The sequence below is a fragment of the Chiloscyllium plagiosum genome, unplaced genomic scaffold (genome assembly GCF_037043375.1).
Source record: "Chiloscyllium plagiosum isolate Xiang-an unplaced genomic scaffold, Cpla_swu_hap1 HiC_scaffold_27, whole genome shotgun sequence".
In the NCBI taxonomy this organism is placed as follows: Eukaryota; Metazoa; Chordata; class Chondrichthyes; order Orectolobiformes; family Hemiscylliidae; genus Chiloscyllium; species Chiloscyllium plagiosum.
Window position 1 is genome coordinate 65,020,630 of NW_028270165.1, and position 20,235 is coordinate 65,040,864.

The following is a 20,235-nucleotide window of genomic DNA, read 5'->3' on the forward strand; positions in this document are numbered from 1 at the left end:
CGTCAACTCAGCAACATTACGGAGATTTAAACAATCTTTAGATGAGCACATGGATGATTTTGTGATAGTGTTGGGGGACGAACTGAGAATAGTTCACCGGTTGACGCAACACCGAGGACCAAAGGGCCTGGTCTGCGCTGTATTGTTCTACGTTCTATGTTCAAACTTTACCTTTTAACTCCCACAGTTTTCACGCTGGTTGGTAACTGATGCTTTTTTTCTTGAATGTACCAATGACATCCCAATCTTTTCTAGAATTCCACTCACAGTTCCCTGAGTGACAAAATTTCTGTGCAACCCTACGAAATGGCAAACATGTATCCCAAGACCATGACCCATTTTTCTCGATACCATAAGCCAGATGAACATCAAACCTGCATCCTGCATGTGAAGGCCGTTAGAATTATTTGCGTTTCAATGAGATCCTCACCAATGATTGTGGACACAATGAATACAATGTTTCCTTCCAGGACACATCTGCTATGCGAGAAATCAGTCTGGTGGATTTTACTGCAACTATTCCAATGCAATGCACTATATCTTAGGCAAGGCGATCAAAACGGCACATGATACTTCAACGGTCTCTGCAACGTTCTGTAGAAGCAGTTTTTTTTAAAAAAACCTTTGTTCTTGGACTGAACCCGTTTTTCAAAGAAGGTCAAATTAGCACTTACCTTTCAGTCTCGGACTTGCTTCCTTGTTTTCAGTTAATGCGGTACCGGGTCATCCGTTTCTCTTTGTTCATTATCACTAACATACCTTTAAATATTTATTTTACTCTCTGGTGTTCTATTCTCTCCTGTTTTCTGTCCAATGTCGTTAACCTCACACTGATCCGAGTTAGACGGCATCTTTCACACATTTGCTCTTTGACTCAACTTGTCCAGAAGGCCTTGAAGCCTGTTTGTATGGTTCTGATCAGCAAACCTCGTAAAGTCACATTCGATCCCCTCATCCAAAATCGTTGAAGTGCGCTGTAGATAGCTAATGTCCCACCTTCGATTTCCCATACACTCCGTTTATCACCTCCTTCCACTGAAAATGCACAACTTTTTCTCTCTGTGAGACAATTCTCTGTCCTAGCCACTATGTCACATATGATAGCGCAGGCTTCAGTTCTGTACACCAACCTCTTGCGCTCGATTTAATCAAAAGTGTTCAAAGATCCGTCGATACCACATGGACAGATTCTCCCATATTCAAAATAACAGTTACCTCATCAAAATATTGTGGAGTTCTCAAACCACGACTTCTCTTCCATAAATAGTTTCAATTTTGTCTGCCCAAATTGATGCTTGTTATCACATTGTTTATGGTGGACACTACCATGATCAGAATATTGCAATTAATCCGTCAGCCTGTACATCCCTGTTTCTCCCTTCCTCGAATTTAGAACAGACAGTGCATATTTTCCAGTTCTTCCAGACTTGTTTCTTTTTCAGAATCTGGAAACTTTTGCATTGTGACAAACCAAAACATGTACTAAATCTATTGCTGTCTCAGTTAGTGCCTACAAATGCAGTTTATCAGGCTCCACAAATTCCCAATGAAAGCCTTCAGTCTGAAACGTCGATTCCTCAGCTCCTCGGATGCTGCCTGACCTCCTGTGCTATTCCAGCGCCACACTGTTCGACTCTGATCTCCATAATCTACAGTCATCACTTTCTCTGATGAAGTGACAAACTTGTTCCATTTTTGTATAACTTAGTCTACTCAGAGAGTCGTAGTGGCGTGGACTGCACTGCCTGTAACTGTAGCAGACCCGCCAACTTTAAGGGCATTTTAATGGTCATTAGACAGACATATGAATGAAAATGGACGACTGTAGGATAGATTAATTCCACAGGTCGGCTTCGGATTGATTCCACAAGTTGGCGCAACAATGAGGGCCAAAAGGGCCTGTATTGCGCTGTAATGTTCGATATTCTACGTTCTATGCTCTACATGTACAGTCACAGTTGCCATGATGTCAGGCCCTGCAAGTTTGAAAGATGAGGCATATCAAGAGGAATTTTGATATTTGGCAAATTTGAATAATTGCGAAACATTGTTGTATAGCACTTTATCCGTCCCATAAGAGCTGACCATCCAAGGAGGGAAATCAACATGATTTGAAATTTGAGCAGATTTTGCAAAGGAAGAGGAAAAGAAAACAATTATTTCCTCTCGCAACTGGGTTGGACAAATTCTACCGAATGATACTGATGAATTATATATTGGAAGGTATAGTGATGGAGACGAGGGAACAAGTTTGCAGAAGAGACAGAGAAATTACGAACTGGAGTAAAAGTAAGATAAGGTTTTTGGGGACTTTTTAAAGTCTTTCTAAAAGTTAATTCAATGTTTAACACTTTTAGAATAACGGAAAGCTGATTTTATAAAGAAACAAGACCAACATTTGAAGAAAACAACAAGTTGAGCAGCATCTGTGGACACACAAAGCGAGTTAATATTTTGAATCAAATGTGATTATTCTGGATAATGACAGTTTTTAATAGTGTGCACAGACGGGGAGGAGAAGAGACTGAAACAGGTGGTCTGTGTGCTCAGAGGATAAACAACGGACTGATAGTTATAGTAATAGACAGAATTATGACTCAGAATAGGTGCGAAGGATTGGGGGAATTAGATTAATGTGGGTCTGCTGTGCTGAGATCAATGTCGACAGGACAGGAATATATAAGGGAAGAAAGGGGTTACTTGTAATGTAAAGGAAGGGTAGAGGTTCAGCTCTGAAGTTGTTAGTCTGCATTTTTAGTCCTGAAGAGTGTAAATTGAAGAAATGGAAATTGAGCTCTTTCTCCCGCTGCTCGTGGAGATGCTGAGTTGCAGAGTATCTTCAAAGAATCTGAGACCAATAACCTCCTGTGGTTGTGTGATTCTGTGATATGGATTCCGGAGTGGGGACTCGCTTCCAAGTCAAAATCTGAAACGTCATTGATCTGTTAAGATGAACTAATGTTTGGAACCCGGTTTCATTGTACCCATTAATGGTCAAATCATTTCTCATTGGTGGAGAAGACAGAGTTTACTTCATATTCGGCACACATTAAAATCTATTGGTTGATGGAAAGAAAGACGGGCCCCTGGACAAGTCGTGGTGAAGGAACCAACTGTTACAGACATCGAGGAGTTAGTTGATATGTTAATTGCTGCTCAGTATCTGTGAAACAGCATTCAGCTAAAATTCCGATTTGATCTGGAACCACCAGCTGGGACGATGTTTGTAACCCTCGTGAACTTACTTCTTCTGCAGCTATTGAACTGTGAGTTATAGTCTCTTGAATACATTTTCGCAACCATTTATAGGTCAATGATTGGCAACATATATGTGGCAAAAATATAATGATCAGTCTATGCGAGATAAAATATTGGCATGATAGGGAATGAAAACTATTTTGTCTTCATTATTTTCTGACTTTTTATGGAACTGTTTCTGAGGCTTCAGAGCTCCCCAACCACAACCCCCATTAACCCCCAATCTTGCATTTATTCGGAGTTTTTGTACAGCTCAGAGTTGAAAACCTACTCAGACAATTCGGGTGTGTTTGGAAACAGTGCCCATCGCTGCTTCAACAGTGTGTGTAGTCGGGAAACCTGGTGAACAATATTTACCTAATTTATTCGTCAATATTTGGGAGAATGTAAAACAGAAACTGAACATTTTTGCATTTCTCGGAGCTTGATGTGCCACTGATTTTAGTTCGTATTTCTTCTCTTTACATTCGAAAACTTTCTCGACACTGATGCATTTATATAGCGCCGTTGACAATGTCAGTGAAACAAAGGACCTCTGGGCCAATTTGGTACATTTTGTTGTTGAGACAGTTCGGCAATTTTGAAAACGTGACAGACAAGTTCCTCCGAGGAAAGTGTAAGAAACATTGCTGTGATAAAGGTCGCAGTTAGCCGTTCGCATCCTCAGTGGAACAAAGGCGCTGTGTGCTAATTTGTTATATTTTAATGTTCAGACAGTTCTGCAATTTTGAAAACGTGACAGACAAGTTCCTCCGAGGAAAGTGTAAGAACCATTGCTGTGATAAAGGTCGCAGTTAGCCGTTCGCATCCTCAGTGGAACAAAGGCGCTGTGCGCTAATTGGTTATATTCAGACAGTTCTGTGATTTTAGAAACTTGGCAGGCAATTTATTCTATGAAATCTGTTAGAATTGTCGTTCTAATAAAGGGCACAGTCAACTGGTCATCTTCAAATAACCAAAGCGAAACATTCACGCTGCTTTCTGTCTGCAAATGTTGCCAGATCTGCGAAGTATTTCCAGCAATTTCTCCTTTGGTTCTGATTTCCAACATGCACAGTTCTTTGACCTTCTTTTGTTCACCAGTTTTGTTATTCAGTGAATTTAGTTGAATGATTGCCACTGGCCAGCGCAATATCAATAGCTCTTCTTCCTGTACTGGGGAAGTTGTTGAAGAATTTCAGTCGAATTACTGTAAACATTTTTACAGAAAGATGTCTTCTTTTTCCTGTCTCCAAATAAAAACTTTATTCATAAAAATACCTTTACATGCATACTTAGTCACTGAAACAGGTCACTTCTGTACCGTAGTCAAAAACAGTGGTGCTGGATAAGCAGATCTGGTAAGGCAGCATACAAGGAACAGGAGGTTCGACGTTTCGAGCATAAAATCTTCATCAGGATAAAGATCTTCTGCTTCAAACGTCGACTCTCCAGCTCTTCGGATTATGCCCAGCCAGTTGTGCTTTTCCACCACCACCCATTTCGACTTTGATCTTCAACATCTCCAATCCTCACTTTCTCCTATTTCTGTACAGTCCTGTATGAAGGAACAAATAAACACTGGAATTTGACTCTATCCAGCAACACACTAAAGGCATGTCTTACTTGGACAAGATTGCATTTATATATACTTGAGACATCGGGGGTCTGATAATTGAACGGCACCCCATATACCTTCAGAAGTAAGACCTCATAAAGCCGTCTTTCTCCACTGCCTTGGCGGCAGCTGCCTCAACATTTAATGCATTCCTAAACACATAGTCCTGCACCTTGGAATGTGCCAGTCTGCAACTCTCCGTCGGGGTCAAACGCTTGCTCTGGAATACCAAAGAGTTTCATGCAAACCAAAGAACATCTTTCAGCGAGTTGATGCTCTTCCAGGCGTAGTTGATGTTTGTTTCAGTGTCGGTGTGTATCATGGGCAACTGATCGGAGAGCAGTGTCCTGAGTCAAAGAGCTGCTTGTGAAAAGCCTCGACAGAATTGACTGCATCTTTCTCCAGACATCGTTTGCAAAGGGCAATTCCAGAAAGATATGTTTTACGGTCACTTCCCGTGTCCTCTGCCACCCTTCCAAACTCTGCATCCACTTAGAGAGCAGTGTGGGTAGTCGCAAACTGGCCAGGTGTACATGAGGGATCTCGCAGTTTGTGCCGTTCTCACCACAAGCTAAGCGACGTCTTCGTGCTTGTTAGAACGTTCTGGTGATGAAGCATTCTGCCAAATGACTTGGACAGTCTGCTGAGAGAACAACCCGACAGCGTTCACCCTCTTCTTTTCCCACAGAGTGTCTAGGACTCTAAGATACGTGCATCAACTGCTCCTTCAGCGCTAATTTATGCTCAAACCGGTTAAAACGGGTTTGAGCAATTACCTTTCTGTGTCGAGGCAAGAGAGCTGCAAATTGAGGCAGGGCTGACAGTAATATCATTTTGTTGGCAGAGTTAGCTCGTCGAAAACTTGAACTCACTTTACACATATCTTCTATTCTCTGGTGAGAATTGTACCCATTCTTTGATTACGGTTGTAATCGACTTACTTTTCAACATGATCTGAATAGAAATATGGAGGTAGTTTAGGCGTCTTATCTTGTTTCGATTTTTTGTTTTGCTAACGGTGTTATCACTGAAGGCAAGCCAAGAAGAAAGCAATCCCAATCTTCTCAACAAAATCTGACCAGCTGTAACGGTTGTCTGTTACATTTGGGTGCACAAACACCAGTCAACATATGTAACCATTAATTAAACTGACGCACAAATGGATTATACTCTCAGATTATACCTATGGTCTGCCTGACCGTTTTGTGGATCTTATTTGTGGACCGAGGTTACTTTAATGTGGAGGAGCCAGTGTTGGTTTGGGGTGGACAAAGTTAAAATTCACACAACATCATGTTAGAGTCCAACGGGGTTTATTTGGAAGCACTACCCTTCAGAGCGCTGCTCCTTCATCATGTCGTTGTGCTGATAGAGGAGCGGCACTCCACAAGCTCGTGCTTCCAAATAAACTGGCTCGACTGTAATCTGGAGTTGTGATTTTTACATATGTTACTAAATTCACGTTCACCGCATTCAAGATATATTCCACTATTTGATGTGGAATTAACATGTTTACCTCAATATTGTTTAACGTCGCAATTTTCATCACGCAAGCCTTTAAAAAATGAAATATCCAAAATAAATCCTTTTCCAACTTCATTCTTAGTGACAAATGGGAGAGGTGAAAATCATTATTAGGATATTTATTTCACAACACTTTTTCTATTTGTTCAAAACTGTGGGAATGTCTGGTTTGGTCAATGTTACAGAAAATCCTTCCAGGTGGCGGTCACCTGATCTCATGGTCCACTGCATTAATTGACCCTCTGTACATCATCATATGTGAGGAGAGAATTGCAGATCTTGACCAAATATCAGTGAAGGAACAATGTCTCCATTCCAATCAGGATGGGAATTTGCAGGTGCCGGTGCTTTTAATTATCTGTGCACCTTGTTCGGTAGTGTGGCTGCAGTTTTGTTCAGTTAGGGAAGGAGTTCAGCTGAGTTCTTGCAATTAACATTGATGGCGCAACTTTGGTGGCTGAATCTTGGTGGTGAATGCTTTAAGTTCTTCAGCTAATGCAAGGGTTGTAAGTGAAGCCGATTTCTTTGTGCCAAGTGCCTTCCAGCTTTTGAAAGTGTGTTACAGTTTATTGCAGCAATGTAAGTAGCGAATGTCTGTTCATAGCGCTGGCTTGAAAATTGCTCACAGTTATTACTCTTGAGGAGTCAGAAAGTGAATAATGCTGTAAATGTGGCTCCTGTTCTTGACTGGTAGTGAAAGGATGGACATCCCAGTTCAGATCATTATATGGAGCGGCATGTTGGCTGAGTTGATTCCAGCCTCGGGCGATGTCTGTGTGGAGTTTAAACATTGTCCCTGTTTATGCATTGTCCCTGTGTATCCAGGTGCTCCGGTTTCCTCCCACAGTCCAATGATGTGCAGACCATGCCACGTTGCCCACACTGCGCTCGGAGAATTAATCAGAGGGGAATGGGTCTGGTTGAGTTAGTCTTCGGAGGGTTAGCAATGACATGTTGGGCCATTTGGCCTGTTTCCACACTGTAGGGTGTCTAAGTTAAACAAGATTCTGTAAATGCTATGGCGTAGTATGTTAAGAGAGTTCATGTACACGGAGGTGTATAGCTTTGTGGTAAGTTCGGCTTCTCATTCTCTGGGAAATTTACTCCTACTTATTCAGCATCATGAATTATCCAAGGTAATGAAGCCTTTTTTCTCATTCTTCTCCCGTTGGTTCTCCGATATATTTCCATGTATATTAATAAATTACGTGCTTACGTCGGCATGTTGTGGATTATTTCCATAAAGCAGATGGAAGAGGTTAAATCAGTCTCTCGAGATCGAAATGTTGGATTAGAGTAACTAGTGTGCCTAGATTTTGTTGACGTGCTGTATTTGGTCAATCCATTTACACCCATATAATGGGTACAGTGACACTGAGAGTGGATTGCATTTTATATCCAGAAGATCAAACTGGTATTATCTCCTTTAAATTTTAGTTGCTGTCTATTTTGTCCTAAGCTATATGGCAGAAGATAAAAAAGACATGCATATCAACACTGTTCAAGTCGTTCAGACTTAGTTTCACATTCTCTATGCGTGAATACTTTCAACATTATTTTATTAGCTGATATATGAAGAAAGGAGGTTGATTATACATTTATTAACATGAACTTTGTGCAGTATGCAGAACAGCTTCATACCTTAAAGAAACTTGGAAAATTTTTTTAAAACACAGGAGATCTGTCAACATTAATGAAGAGTGAAACACAGATAATGTTGCGAGTCTGATATGATCACTCAGAACAGAAGGATAGAAAATAAGGAGTCCCAACAGAGTCGCAACTTTAACACTGTTCCTCTCTCCGCATGTGTTGCGTTCCTCCAGCATTCTTCATATTTGTTTCAGATTTTCCATATGCACTTTTCTTTTCTGCCAGCAGCCTGGTGTCTCAATTGCTTTGGCTTAATTTGTGAAATGGTTTATGTTGTGAGTTTGACGACCAGAGGCAGAACTCCTGACGCTGTTGCAGATAATTTAATTAAAAGCATTTGAAGGAGACTTGATTGGGGCCCGATGCAAAACTAAATTTCCGGAGGTTGCTCAGAACCATTGAAAGAAAGATTTCTGAGTTTAGTTTTGTGTACCTTCGAGATCAACAGTCTCAGTGGCTCCTAAGATGAGACAATAGATTTGAAAGAGAAGTAATTTTACTCTGGTTCTGCATCACTTGTACACTATTTTGTTTCATCTCGCGCTTTGAAACTTCTCAATTTGTGAAACAGTAGGACAAATTGGATTGCTTAATCTCATATTTACTAATCTAGAAGTAACAACATTCTTGGATCAGATGACAAAGCACGAGATGGTGAACGGCTCCACCATTATGTTTTGTAGATCTTTGTTGAGCAACTAGGGAAGTGCATGAAATATGAAATTGTAAGTTGCATGAACCACTTTAATATTCACCTCCTGCAGAAGTAATGGATAGCGGACTTCTTAATCCATTATTGCTCTTTTATAAATTCGATATTAGACAAGAAGAAATACAAGGATCACTTCCAGGCACCCATGTTCAACTCATGGTTTTCAATTTTACTAAGACATTTTTTTTTTATTCTCGACATAATTCTACTACTCGGGTAGACTGTAAAGTCGAATTGATACTTTTTCTTAAAATGAATGAGTAAAGTCATATCAAATGGGAGGTGAATGCATTATTTAGTTTCTAAATTTTGTATTTAATTTGTGTTCAGTTTTAATTCGCGTTCAAAAAGGACAGGTATTCTGCATTTTTGCTGCTATCAGTAATTTTGTTTCTTTATATTCCCTGCCTTGATTGACATTTAATTAAATTACAAAATATCAGTCAAACAAATGACTATTTATTTAAATCTAAATAAACACTACAGTTACGAAGTGACGTTCATATCCCTCATGTCCAGCTGAAGCAGACTGAAAATCAACTTGACTTCTTTCTCAATACAGCGATTCAGTTTGAAGTAGGCAGTATTCAGTGTTAGAGGAGTAATGTACTGGCACTAGAGAGATAGCGGAGAAGGTTCACAGCATTGATTCTGGAGAAGAGAGGTTTGGCCTGTGAGGAGAGCTTGAGAAGACGAGGACTACGCTCATTGGAATTTAGAAGAATGAGTGGTGAATCCTACAGAAACTTATACAATTATGAAGGGAGTAGATATGATAGCAGCGTGGAGGTTTATTCCACTGGCGGGTCAAACTAGAACCCGGGAAAGTCGCCTTAAAGTCGGGAGAATGAGATTTCAGACTGAGGTAACGTTTTCACCAATTCTGTTGTGAATCTGTGGAATTCCCTGCCTAGTGAAGGAGTTGAGGCTACCTTGCTGTTGAATGCATTTAAAACAAAGATACATGGATTATTGAACAGTACAGGAATTATGGGCAGTGAAGGATAGGCGGGTAAGTCTAACTGAATCCACGAAAGGATCTCATTGAATGGTGGCGCAGCCTTGATGGGCCAGATGGCCCACTCTTGCTCCGAGTTCTTATGTTCTTTTATCGGTGTGAAAAGTGTAGGACACTAATTGTACCGACTGTCACTTGATTCAACACTGAAAGTTATGTCCTCTGTAGTGTTTCATGTGAGACAGTAAATGTTCTCAAAAGTAGTTCAAAAGGACAACATACGTGTTCAAAACCAGACAAGTTTATTCCATAGTTACATCTGTCTGAAATCGCGACGAAAAGTCTTTCAGTAGATTTAGTTTGCATCTGTTCTCCCATCAGTGAGAGAGTTCACAATGGTGTCACTGATCTGATCCGGATTTGTTGTTTTCCAAAACTCTCCAGTTAGTAAGGAACATCAAACGTCTGATGAACGGGGAAGAGATTGTTTTAACTTTTTCCTGTTCATTTTCTGCAACAAATTACATTAAAAAACAATAAGGATTTAGCATTACATTGTAAGGATATTGCATACGAATGATAAAGAGGTGAACGATCAGTCAAGTCGGGAATGCAGGTAATGAGAGAGGTTGGACCGCAGGGATTGAATAAATCACAGTGAGCGACCATCTATTAGCACATGGACAGATGACCCGTGTTGTCTGATTGCTTGAAAGTTTTAAGGAAATTACTCTGAGATTCAAAACATGCAATTCGAGGCTTATCGAATTTTTGAAAAATTGCATGGGATAGTATTCTCAGGAAGCTAAAAATCATCAAAATGTATCACGCATTGGGAGAAAATGTAACTAAATTTAAATTGAAAATATATTTCGATTCCTCTATCAGCTTGGGAGAGGAGGACAATATATTGTTAGTAACATCAATAACACGGCAACTCAGAAAACACTTGAATATTTCTTTATAAAAAAGAAGTACAGAGCGTGTTCATCACCATCTTGTCCCAAGTGCAGTTGAACGTGGGTGGAACAAGTTAAGCAGTTTGTTCAAAGAGGGAGCACATGCCCCTTGGACCGAATGACCTTCTTCCTCTGTTGTGATCACGGAATGGTTTGTGGACAGTGACATATTGAACTGCCTTTTTCTATCCATCGTAAAACGTCATGTTCCAGAATTGGGGAAATGGAGAATTCCTGTTGGATATTGTTGATGAGTGAATCTCGTGATGCTGTCGCCAAGTAGATAGGGGAACATAATAAATTTGAATATTAAAGTTGGTAAGCACTTAAAAAACACTTTCCCGAGTTTGAATGTTAATAAGCACAGTTAGTCATTGTTTACTTCAGTATTGCTGATACACTAATGTTTCTAAAATGCTGAAAGCTTTGGTAACTGGGGAGCATTATCGCTCTTTTTGGCGATTATCACAATGTTGAGGAAGGTGGCAATGCAGTGACGAGTAGACCAGTCAGAGAGTTGGCAGCGTGTCTCTCTGTGTGGAAACAATTCGGTTAACTTTAGAAGAAAACAGACAATAATTGATGATTGCAGTAATTATATTTCCTGCTTTTATCAGCATTGCATGAAATGAGGATGTGAAATTTCCAGATATCATATATAGTCATAGCACGGAGATAGACCCTTTGCCCCAAACTGTTCCATGTCAACCAAAATGTCAATCCACACAAAACCTATTTCTCTGCACTTGACTCATATCCTTCTCAACTGTCCCTATCCATGTGATTGTCCGAACCTCTTTTACACGTTATTAATGTTCCCACCTCAATCACTTCCACTCGCAGCTTATTCCCTACTAACACCATCCTCTGTGTAAAATAGGATTATTTCGCAAACTAACGACAATAATTGCCCGCATTTGTTGCATTTGTTGAATTTATTTCTACGTGTTAAATTGAATTGTAACACTTCAATTTTCTTCCCCCTATTTCAGGCAGACGTGGCGACACTCAGGCCGATAGTAAAGGTAATTGCACTTTTTTCATATAGAGGCAAAACCTATATTCTGATGATTCCGTTCAAACACAAACTTGTGCTGATGATCTCCTTGCCTTCATGTGCAAGTTGAACAGCTGTGTGTTCATAACGAATGGGGATGCATTATTCCTGAAGGTTTCTTATTTCAGGGGAGCAGAGTGTGAAAACTCAGTTCCTCCGCACACTGCCGTTCTCCGATAGAGAGACAACACATGGAGGTACTGTGAAGATGCACCTACACACGCAGTGCTGCTGGCGGAAATTTATATAAATTATTTCACTCACAATTGAGCAGTGACATCATGCTCACATGACTGGACATCCCACAATATTTCTGGCCGTGGGAGACGGAAATGCTGTTTCATTTTCAGATGTTTGCAGGGCGGATCAGAGTGTTTTTCTTGCTATTCAGTGTGCCCACATCCCATGAATGAGAAATAAAAATGTACTCACGTTGGCCACTTTAGAGGACATGTTTCCACAGAAATTGATCTCTGACCCTCGCTCTCTGTGAGTCGGCATCATTTTTTTCAAATGACCATTCGCCTTCTCCATCCACATTACGTATCCTGAGTTATATTGCGATAGCCTGCATTTTTACCATGCCCTCACTCCCGTTGCGTTGTGAGCCGGGAATGCAGGCGATGATTCGATATTTTACAATTAAGCAGTGTTCACGTTGGTGACCATTTCTATATTCACAGAGTCAGTGAGGCTGAGACTTGAGAATGGGGGCAGTCCTTGCGCTGGCCGAGTGGAGATTCACTACAAGGGGCAGTGGGGAACTGTGCATGATTATAAATGGGACCTGCCGGATGCTGCAGTTGTGTGTCGGGAGCTGGACTGTGGGACCGCGGTCTCTGCCCCGGGCGGGGCTCACTTTGGACGAGGATCCGGACCCATTGTGACCTTGGATGTTGAGTGCAGCGGGACCGAGCGCGCTCTGAAGGAGTGTCAATCAGAGGAATGGCGTCACTACAGCTACTCACACGGCAATGATGCTGGTGTCGTCTGTTCAGGTAAAAATCTATTGCCATTTCTGTGTAGGTTTATCACTAGTCAGTGCTGTCTGGAACCAGAAAGGGATACGATAACACAACGACAACTATCCAAATATTATTAGCATGATACTAACAAAACCCCCAATTTATTCGGTGTTACAATGCAATTTGTGAATATTTGAAGACAATGAGAGAGGTGAATTCCTGTTACCGTTTCCAATCCGGTGAAGGGGCAGGATAGGTGTCGATTGTGAGGACATTTGAAGCCACATTGAGAGAACTGCGCTGCAGGAATTATCACATTTACAACCCAATGCATACTGACGTTCGACATTGAGTTGACTGGCAGAATCACTTTGTGCCATTTATCTCTAGATTGAAAGTCGCTTTCTGTCAGATTAGCTGAGGGTCGGGGTTGTGGGTGAACATGAATGAGATCGACAGGGCAGCAAACTGATTGCAGGAACAATTTATTTCCAGATGTACCAGACCTAAAATTAATCACATTAATGTTTATCAGAAAATAATCTAAGTCGCTGTTGCTATAAATTGCTCTGATTCTGCGCTTTTTAAAAATATCTCAGATCACAGAGCTCCGAGGTTGGTACCTCAAAATTCCCAATGCTTTGGCAGACTGGAGGTTCAGTTCGGTGACACCTGGAAAACAATGTGTGGGCTTGAATGGGATTTGAACACCGCCAATGTGGCCTGTGCACAGCTTCATTGTGGAGTCGCAGTGTCTGTTTCAAGCTCGATGCATTCTGGAGGCAGTGCTGTTCTCACGGCTACTGAGGTGTTTAAATGTACGGGCAATGAGACTCAGCTGGGGAAGTGCCCTCGGTCTTCAACCACGCACCAGGATTGCACTGGACACAACAATGTCACCCTGATATGTTCAGGTGAGTACAAGCTTACCTAAAGAAAAAGACACATTTCCGCTTATTGTGTGTAAGAGTAATGTCGCTGGCATTCCTGACATTGCTTTGACCGTGACAAATCTGAACTAATCTTCAAGATTCTCATGTTCCCTGGCACAAGAGTGATGAGGTAAAATATACACGAAATTATTGAAAATTTAAACATTTCAAAACGTTTGCGTTTGGATTGGGAAAGACATTTCTTCAACTGTCCACAGTCAATACACTTTAGTGTCGACGTTGACTAAACGTCGCTCATGGAGGATAATATGAATCGTTGGTCGATACAGATACATTGACGTGAACCTCAGACAATTAAAATTATGACAAGACAATTGTTTATTTTCTGAATCTCCCTGACCCGATTATATTTTTAACAATACAAACAGACTGTATGACATCATTGAAGATCACTCTTGACAACACCTTTTTCAGCAAGAAGTTCCAGCTCACAAACACTCGTTGGCTGATAGATATTATCATGGTAATTAATTCACCGTTCTGTCCCTTCCTTGCGACCCTTCTCAATCTCAGAACTTTCACGTTGCTGTAAATTTATCTTGCCTTCGTAACACGTTGTATTTTGCATGGTATGCACTTTGTCAACTGTCTGATTCACTACATTCCAATATGAAATACTGTGCACCTTTTGTCCGAAATCGTAACATTATTGCCTGTTACTCTTTCGATGATCAATTGGCAGGTCCCGTAATTTCTTTCGTTTGCTGCTTTGTTCATCAAGTAATATTCTCGTACACCTCTATCAGTTCCAGCTTCATTGCTTCAATATGATCCATAACCTGTACAATACACATTAGTCGAAAATAGAAGCCTGTTCGCGTATCTCTTCGAGTATGCATCTCCTCAAGAGCCAGGACACACTTTGTCAATTATGTGTTCCACATAATCATAAACAATGTTTTCCTATCTTCGCCAACGGAAACGAATTATTTCTCTCTTTCTGCCCTAAATGCTTCTATTCTTAAATTTAAGTTTAAGTTGCATTGCTGACTCCTCTACCAAGTATTCTGTCAACTTGATGTATCTCAGCTTTTGAAGCTCCAGCACTTCTGTCTAAGTGCACTTATTCACAACATGAAGAGGGAAAAGGTGAAAACATCTAAATGCACGTTGTATGTCATTTTCCAGGCTGCCAAAATATACTGCCTCAAACTGCTTTGCTTAAAGTTTCATCTGTCACTTACTTATCTGTTCTGCTCTCTTTGCATGCTCTACTGAAATTGGGAGATGTCATGAATAATGGTTTGAAAACATTGATGCATGGTACCAGGGGCTAATTTTGAAGTGTTACTCTGCATTTCAATGCAAATTCGGGGAAATCCATGTCACATTCTACCAAACGGTACACTTTCACAGGTTATAATTGATTTCATTACTGTATGTTCGATGGGATAATAAAGGTTAATATTATTGAAACTGCATATTGCAGCCAGCATCTGATGCACTGGTCATGATTTGGTCACCTGGACGCTCAACATCTTACTGTACAAAAAAACTTTTAACATTATAATTATCTCAATTGCCTCAAACTTGTAAACTCATTTGTTGCCCATGTTTCAGAAATTGCTTTCAAAAATAATTATTTAATACATTCGCCTCGTTAGCTGCACTGTATTGTAACACCCTGATGGAATCGACTACCTCAGTGGGCTGAATGACTGGTCTTTGATATAAGGTAATGCCATCAGCGTTGTTTCATTACCCCCACAATCTGAAGTTGCCATGATGGTCCTCACCTTCTGAGCTCAACCCTCGGCTGATGAATAGTGACCATCAGGTTAAATCACCATCAACCACATCTCTCTAACAAGAATGCAGCCACGTATTCATCAGTAAATTGAGTTAAGCATTACTGCATGATTGCAAAAGTCAATCTAACCTGCACGAGCAATCGGGACCAAAAGTACACTGCTGTTATCAAACTATGGACTGCATCAAGTTAACCTTTACACCCTCGTTTCATAGGTTTTCCAGGACTGAGGTAAATGATCATAATCACTATCTTGGGATACCCTTTAAATGGGAATAGTGGAAAGAGTTTCATGAAATAATCGTAATTATTTTGAAGACATTGTAACTGTCATGTGTTGTATTGGGCAATGGAGGATGAGATTCGATTTATTTTCTCTTTTGAATCTCGAACAAGTGCGTGGATATTTGCAAACGTTTGTTTCTTTATTTGATCCAAAACAGGAAACAATGGTCCCCGATTGGTTGGTGGGGAGAACAGGTGCTCTGGGCGAGTGGAGGTCCTGCATGGAGAGCAGTGGGGAACGCTGTGCGGTGATTACTTTGGCTTACAAGACGCCAATGTGGTCTGTGAGCAGCTTTTTTGCGGGACTGTAAAGTCGATCCCGAGAGATGCTCGATTTGGGAGGGGAGCCCGACCAGTGTGGAAGGAAAACTATGAATGCAACGGAAACGAGCGACGATTGTGGAACTGTCCAGTTTCACATGGGGAAAGCTTCAACTGTTTACATGGAAGTATGGCCAATGTCATCTGCTCGGGTGTGTCCTTTATAGCAATTGCTCTTTTGCTAAACAGTGTTCCTGTGTACTTAAAGTTTGGAATTATTTTATTTATAACTTAATGGAATGTCACTGGTGAGCCCATGGCCTGTTGGCCTTTTGTGATTCATCTCGGTTTAACTGGTGCACTAGTTCACTTCAGGAAGTCGTTACCTTTCAACTATATGGTTAATAATCCGCAGTCATATGTCAGTCAGAAAAGGTTAGACCGGGGCAGATGTCCTTCCATAAGGAAAAGTATTAGCCAGATGAGTTGTTAGGAGAATTGATGATCGTTTGACTGTCACCATCGCTAAGACTAACTTTCCATTCCAGACTATTAACTCAGTTTGATATTTACCAGCTGCCATTCTGGAATTTCGGGCACTCTCAGCACCACCAGGTCTTAATTTCTACCTCCACTTTGCAAATCAAGAGGCCATGTTTGATTTGGCACAATGATGCTCTGAGATACGACACTTGAGTTTTCGGAAGTTAATTTGTATTAAATGTACATTATGTTTTTAAAAAAATTCTGAATGCCATCCAAGATGATAATTAATTTCCTAAATCTTTGCATATAACTGCCGCATTCTTCAAATGTCAATCCCCTGTCTCTCCAAAAATGCATCCATTCTGCCTGGGTTACTAATTGTGTTAGTGCTTCTAAACTATCTGTACTGTTTCAGATTTGGAATATTTCACGAACATTTTAACGATTATTATTCTGATACTTAGTCTTTCAGGGAACGGAGATGTGACTGGTGAGGCCAGGATTGGTGCTGATGCCTGATTTCATTTTAACTAAGTTGGTTTTACAGGCCTTTAGTTATGATTTTGTCACTCTTTTATGAGCCTGAAGACCTTGTCGGGCAGATCAAATGTGGCTGCATGAGTTTTGTTTTCAATATTTGTTCATAGTTTCCCTTTTCACGAGCTGAAACTGGGCTCCAATTCCAGAGCATACCTTTTCCAACATTCCCCCAGAGAATGCATAAAGCATCTGAATTACTCGTGTCAACATTTTTACGACATGACATTCTGCCCTCAACTCCTGGAAGGGAATATCAGAATCTGCCCTGCAGAAATCAGATGTATTCATACCTTCTAATAAAAGATTTTGACGTATCAATAGCGTGGAGACAATTTTCAAAAGAAAATGGAGAATATTGGCAGTTACGTGAGTGAGTGACAGCATCACGTTTTAAAATTTATGAGCTATCACAAATGTTCACAAGTGTTTTGAATGTCATAATTCTCAAACAGACTTGTTCCTCAATTTCCATTATATTCTTGACCGTTGTCTCAGTCATGTTGCGGGTCATTTGCCCAGTGCAACATGCTCTGCCCTCAACCATGAGAGTAGTGGCAACATATAAATGGTCAAAGCATACGAGTAGCATCTGCAGACTGACAGTCGGCCTGAATGGATGAGGTCGCTCGCTAAAGACGAGACTTTATTTTCAACGAAAGCCAGAGTAGCAGCACTTTTATTTCCACGCCTCTCTCAATTTTTTTTCAGAAGAAATGTAATGACATGATGAAAGTATTTGAAAAAGTAAATGGACAAAATATCTTTATGATTGCAAATCACACATTTTCCTATGATTGTTAGTTCTCGAATATCTGTGTTCATTTCAATCGCTGTTCTCAGTAACTCTTATTTTGCAGATGAAAATTGGGCGCTAAGACTAGTGAATGGAGAAAGCCGCTGTGATGGCCGAGTTGAAGTTTACTCTCATGGAAGCTGGGGCGGAGTCCAGGACACCGTGTGGGATCAGAATGATGCCAACGTTGTCTGCAGACAGCTGGGATGCGGTTATGCCTTAGAAATATATAATTCTTCAAAGTACGGGGAGAGTGATGGTGGTTCGTGGGTACATGTTGTCCAATGTCATGGACATGAATCACAGCTCCAGGACTGCAGGATCTCCAACACATTGAATTCGTCTGACATCGAAGGCAGTAGCATAGGGGTCCTCTGTTCAGGTAAGCAGACTCTTCACATTTAAACCAGCTCAGATACATTAAGACAAATATTCATCTGCTAAGTAAATTGAGGATGTACACCACTTGCTTGTCAGTGTCACTCAAACTATTTATTCATCGTTCGGATATCAGCAGACCTGAGGTGGGCGGCGGGTGCAGATGGATGAATATGAGAAATTGACACCATTGTGTTGTGAGATACAAGCATTACGTGGCAGGTCAGGTGAATTGACTATGCTAAATTGCGCAGAGTGTTATTTGCATTAGTCAGAGGGAAATGGGTCTGGGTGGGTTAAACGTCGGAGGGTTGGTGTGGACTGGTTGGTCCAAAGGGCCACTTTCCACAATGTAGGGAATCTAATCTTATCTAATCTAATCTGAAGGGGCGGCAGGCTGGGACAGTGGATAGCACTGCTGCCTCACAGCGCCAGAAACCCGGGTTCAATTCCCGCCTCAGGGAACTGTCTGAGTGGAGTTTGCACATTCTCCCCGTTTCTGCGTGAGTTTCCTCCGGGTGCTCCGATTTCCTCTCACAGTCCAAAGATATGCAGTATAGGTGAATTAGCCATGTTAAATTGCCTGTAGTGTTAGGTGAAGGGGTAAATGTAGGGGAATGACTGTGGGTGGGTTGCTCTTCAGAGGGTCGGTGTGGACTTGTTGGGCCGAAGGGCCTGTTTCCACACTCTGAGAAATCTAATCTAATCAGTAATCTAATTACAGTTTCTTAACCCAAAAGTACAGTTGACACACGTTCACAAATTATACTTTTAATGGTAAGGTCCAGGGGATTGTTGCCAGACAATGAGACCTCGGTGTGCAGACTCGAAGTGCATTGCAAATGGAGGCATGGAGAGTCAGTGCAGTGAAGAAGGTGATTTGTACTCTTACATTCAATGATCCGTGCCACATAATACAAGGGTTCTAAAGTCATGCTGTGGCTGTACATTGGTTGGCCACTTTTGGAATTATGTGGATCATTCTGGCCACCCTTTTAGAAGAACAATGCTGGGAAACTTGAAAGAATTCAGAAAAGATTTGCAGTGATGTTAGCAGAGTTGGAAGGACTGACTTATATGGAGAAGATGAACAGACTGGGGCATTTTTGCCTGGATGGTCGGACGCTGAAGGGAGACCTGACAGAAGTATATTATATCAGGAGGGGCATGCATAAGGTGAATAGACAAGGCATTGTCCCCAGGATAGTGAAATCCGAATCTGGAGGGCAGAGGTTAAAAGTAAGGCGAAAAGATTTCTAATGGAACTGAGGGACTATGTTTGTCACAAAAGAGGTTGTACATATGAAATATCTTGACAGTGAGGTGTTGGAGGATAGTACAGTTACAACATTTAAAAGGCATCTGGATTTGTGAATAAATAGGAAGGGTTTAGAGATATGTGTGCGGAATGTTGTCAAATAGGAGTGGATTAATTTAGAATACGTGATTGACATGGAGGAGTTGGACTGAAGGGTTTGTTTCTGTGCTGGACATCTCTAGGACTCCATTACTTGAAATGACCGCATTTCTTTCAATTAGTCGAGCTTTTTATCTTCTCTGAGAAACTTTTGATCTTGTGCAGCATTGCAGAGACTGAAAGCGCAGTTTGAATTTCATAGAAATTGAACGAGAGATGGATTCCATACAAAGCAAGTGTCTTGAGATGTTTCACATGCGAAGTCGCCGCACTGGAATTATATAATATTTTGGGAGTCGTTGTGCGTTATGTATCTCGGGATGGTGATGAGACCCTGAAGGAACGCTTTCATGCTCATTGAAATGTCGAGGCAATGGCTTCTTGGTGATTGTGTGTAAAGTACTCATCTCGAATTACAACCGGGGACATTGGAACAACATTGGAATGCTGTGCGGTAGATATAAGCAACTGTGTGACTTGTGATCAATCAGAAAAGCAGTTTTCAAGCAGTGAGCAGGTCCTCTCGTGTCAGGTCCAGCTCACAAGTTGTCAAAAATTCCATTGTGCAGAATAAATTACAAACAGGTGTTATGCTGTTGACCTGATGGAAGCTTCACTTTTCCTCTATAAAGATCATAAAATGGTTCGTTAGAAGCCGAAGACAGTGTTTTAATGGCGCACAAGTTTAT

The 20,235-nt window shown here is 41.0% G+C and overlaps 1 protein-coding gene across 1 annotated transcript in view; it reads left to right on the forward strand.

Annotated features, from left to right (window-relative positions):
* Positions 1-3,220: 3,220 nt before the first annotated feature.
* LOC148144484 (scavenger receptor cysteine-rich type 1 protein M130-like) overlaps positions 3,221-20,235 on the forward strand; it is a 38,303-nt gene continuing 21,288 nt past the window's right edge. Inside the window, exons 1-6 of the mRNA XM_087975341.1 lie at positions 3,221-3,266; positions 11,654-11,686; positions 12,402-12,716; positions 13,283-13,597; positions 15,830-16,144; positions 17,816-18,133. Coding sequence (XP_087831467.1) covers positions 3,221-3,266; positions 11,654-11,686; positions 12,402-12,716; positions 13,283-13,597; positions 15,830-16,144; positions 17,816-18,133 — 1,342 coding nt within the window. The remainder of the gene's footprint in view (positions 3,267-11,653; positions 11,687-12,401; positions 12,717-13,282; positions 13,598-15,829; positions 16,145-17,815; positions 18,134-20,235) is intronic.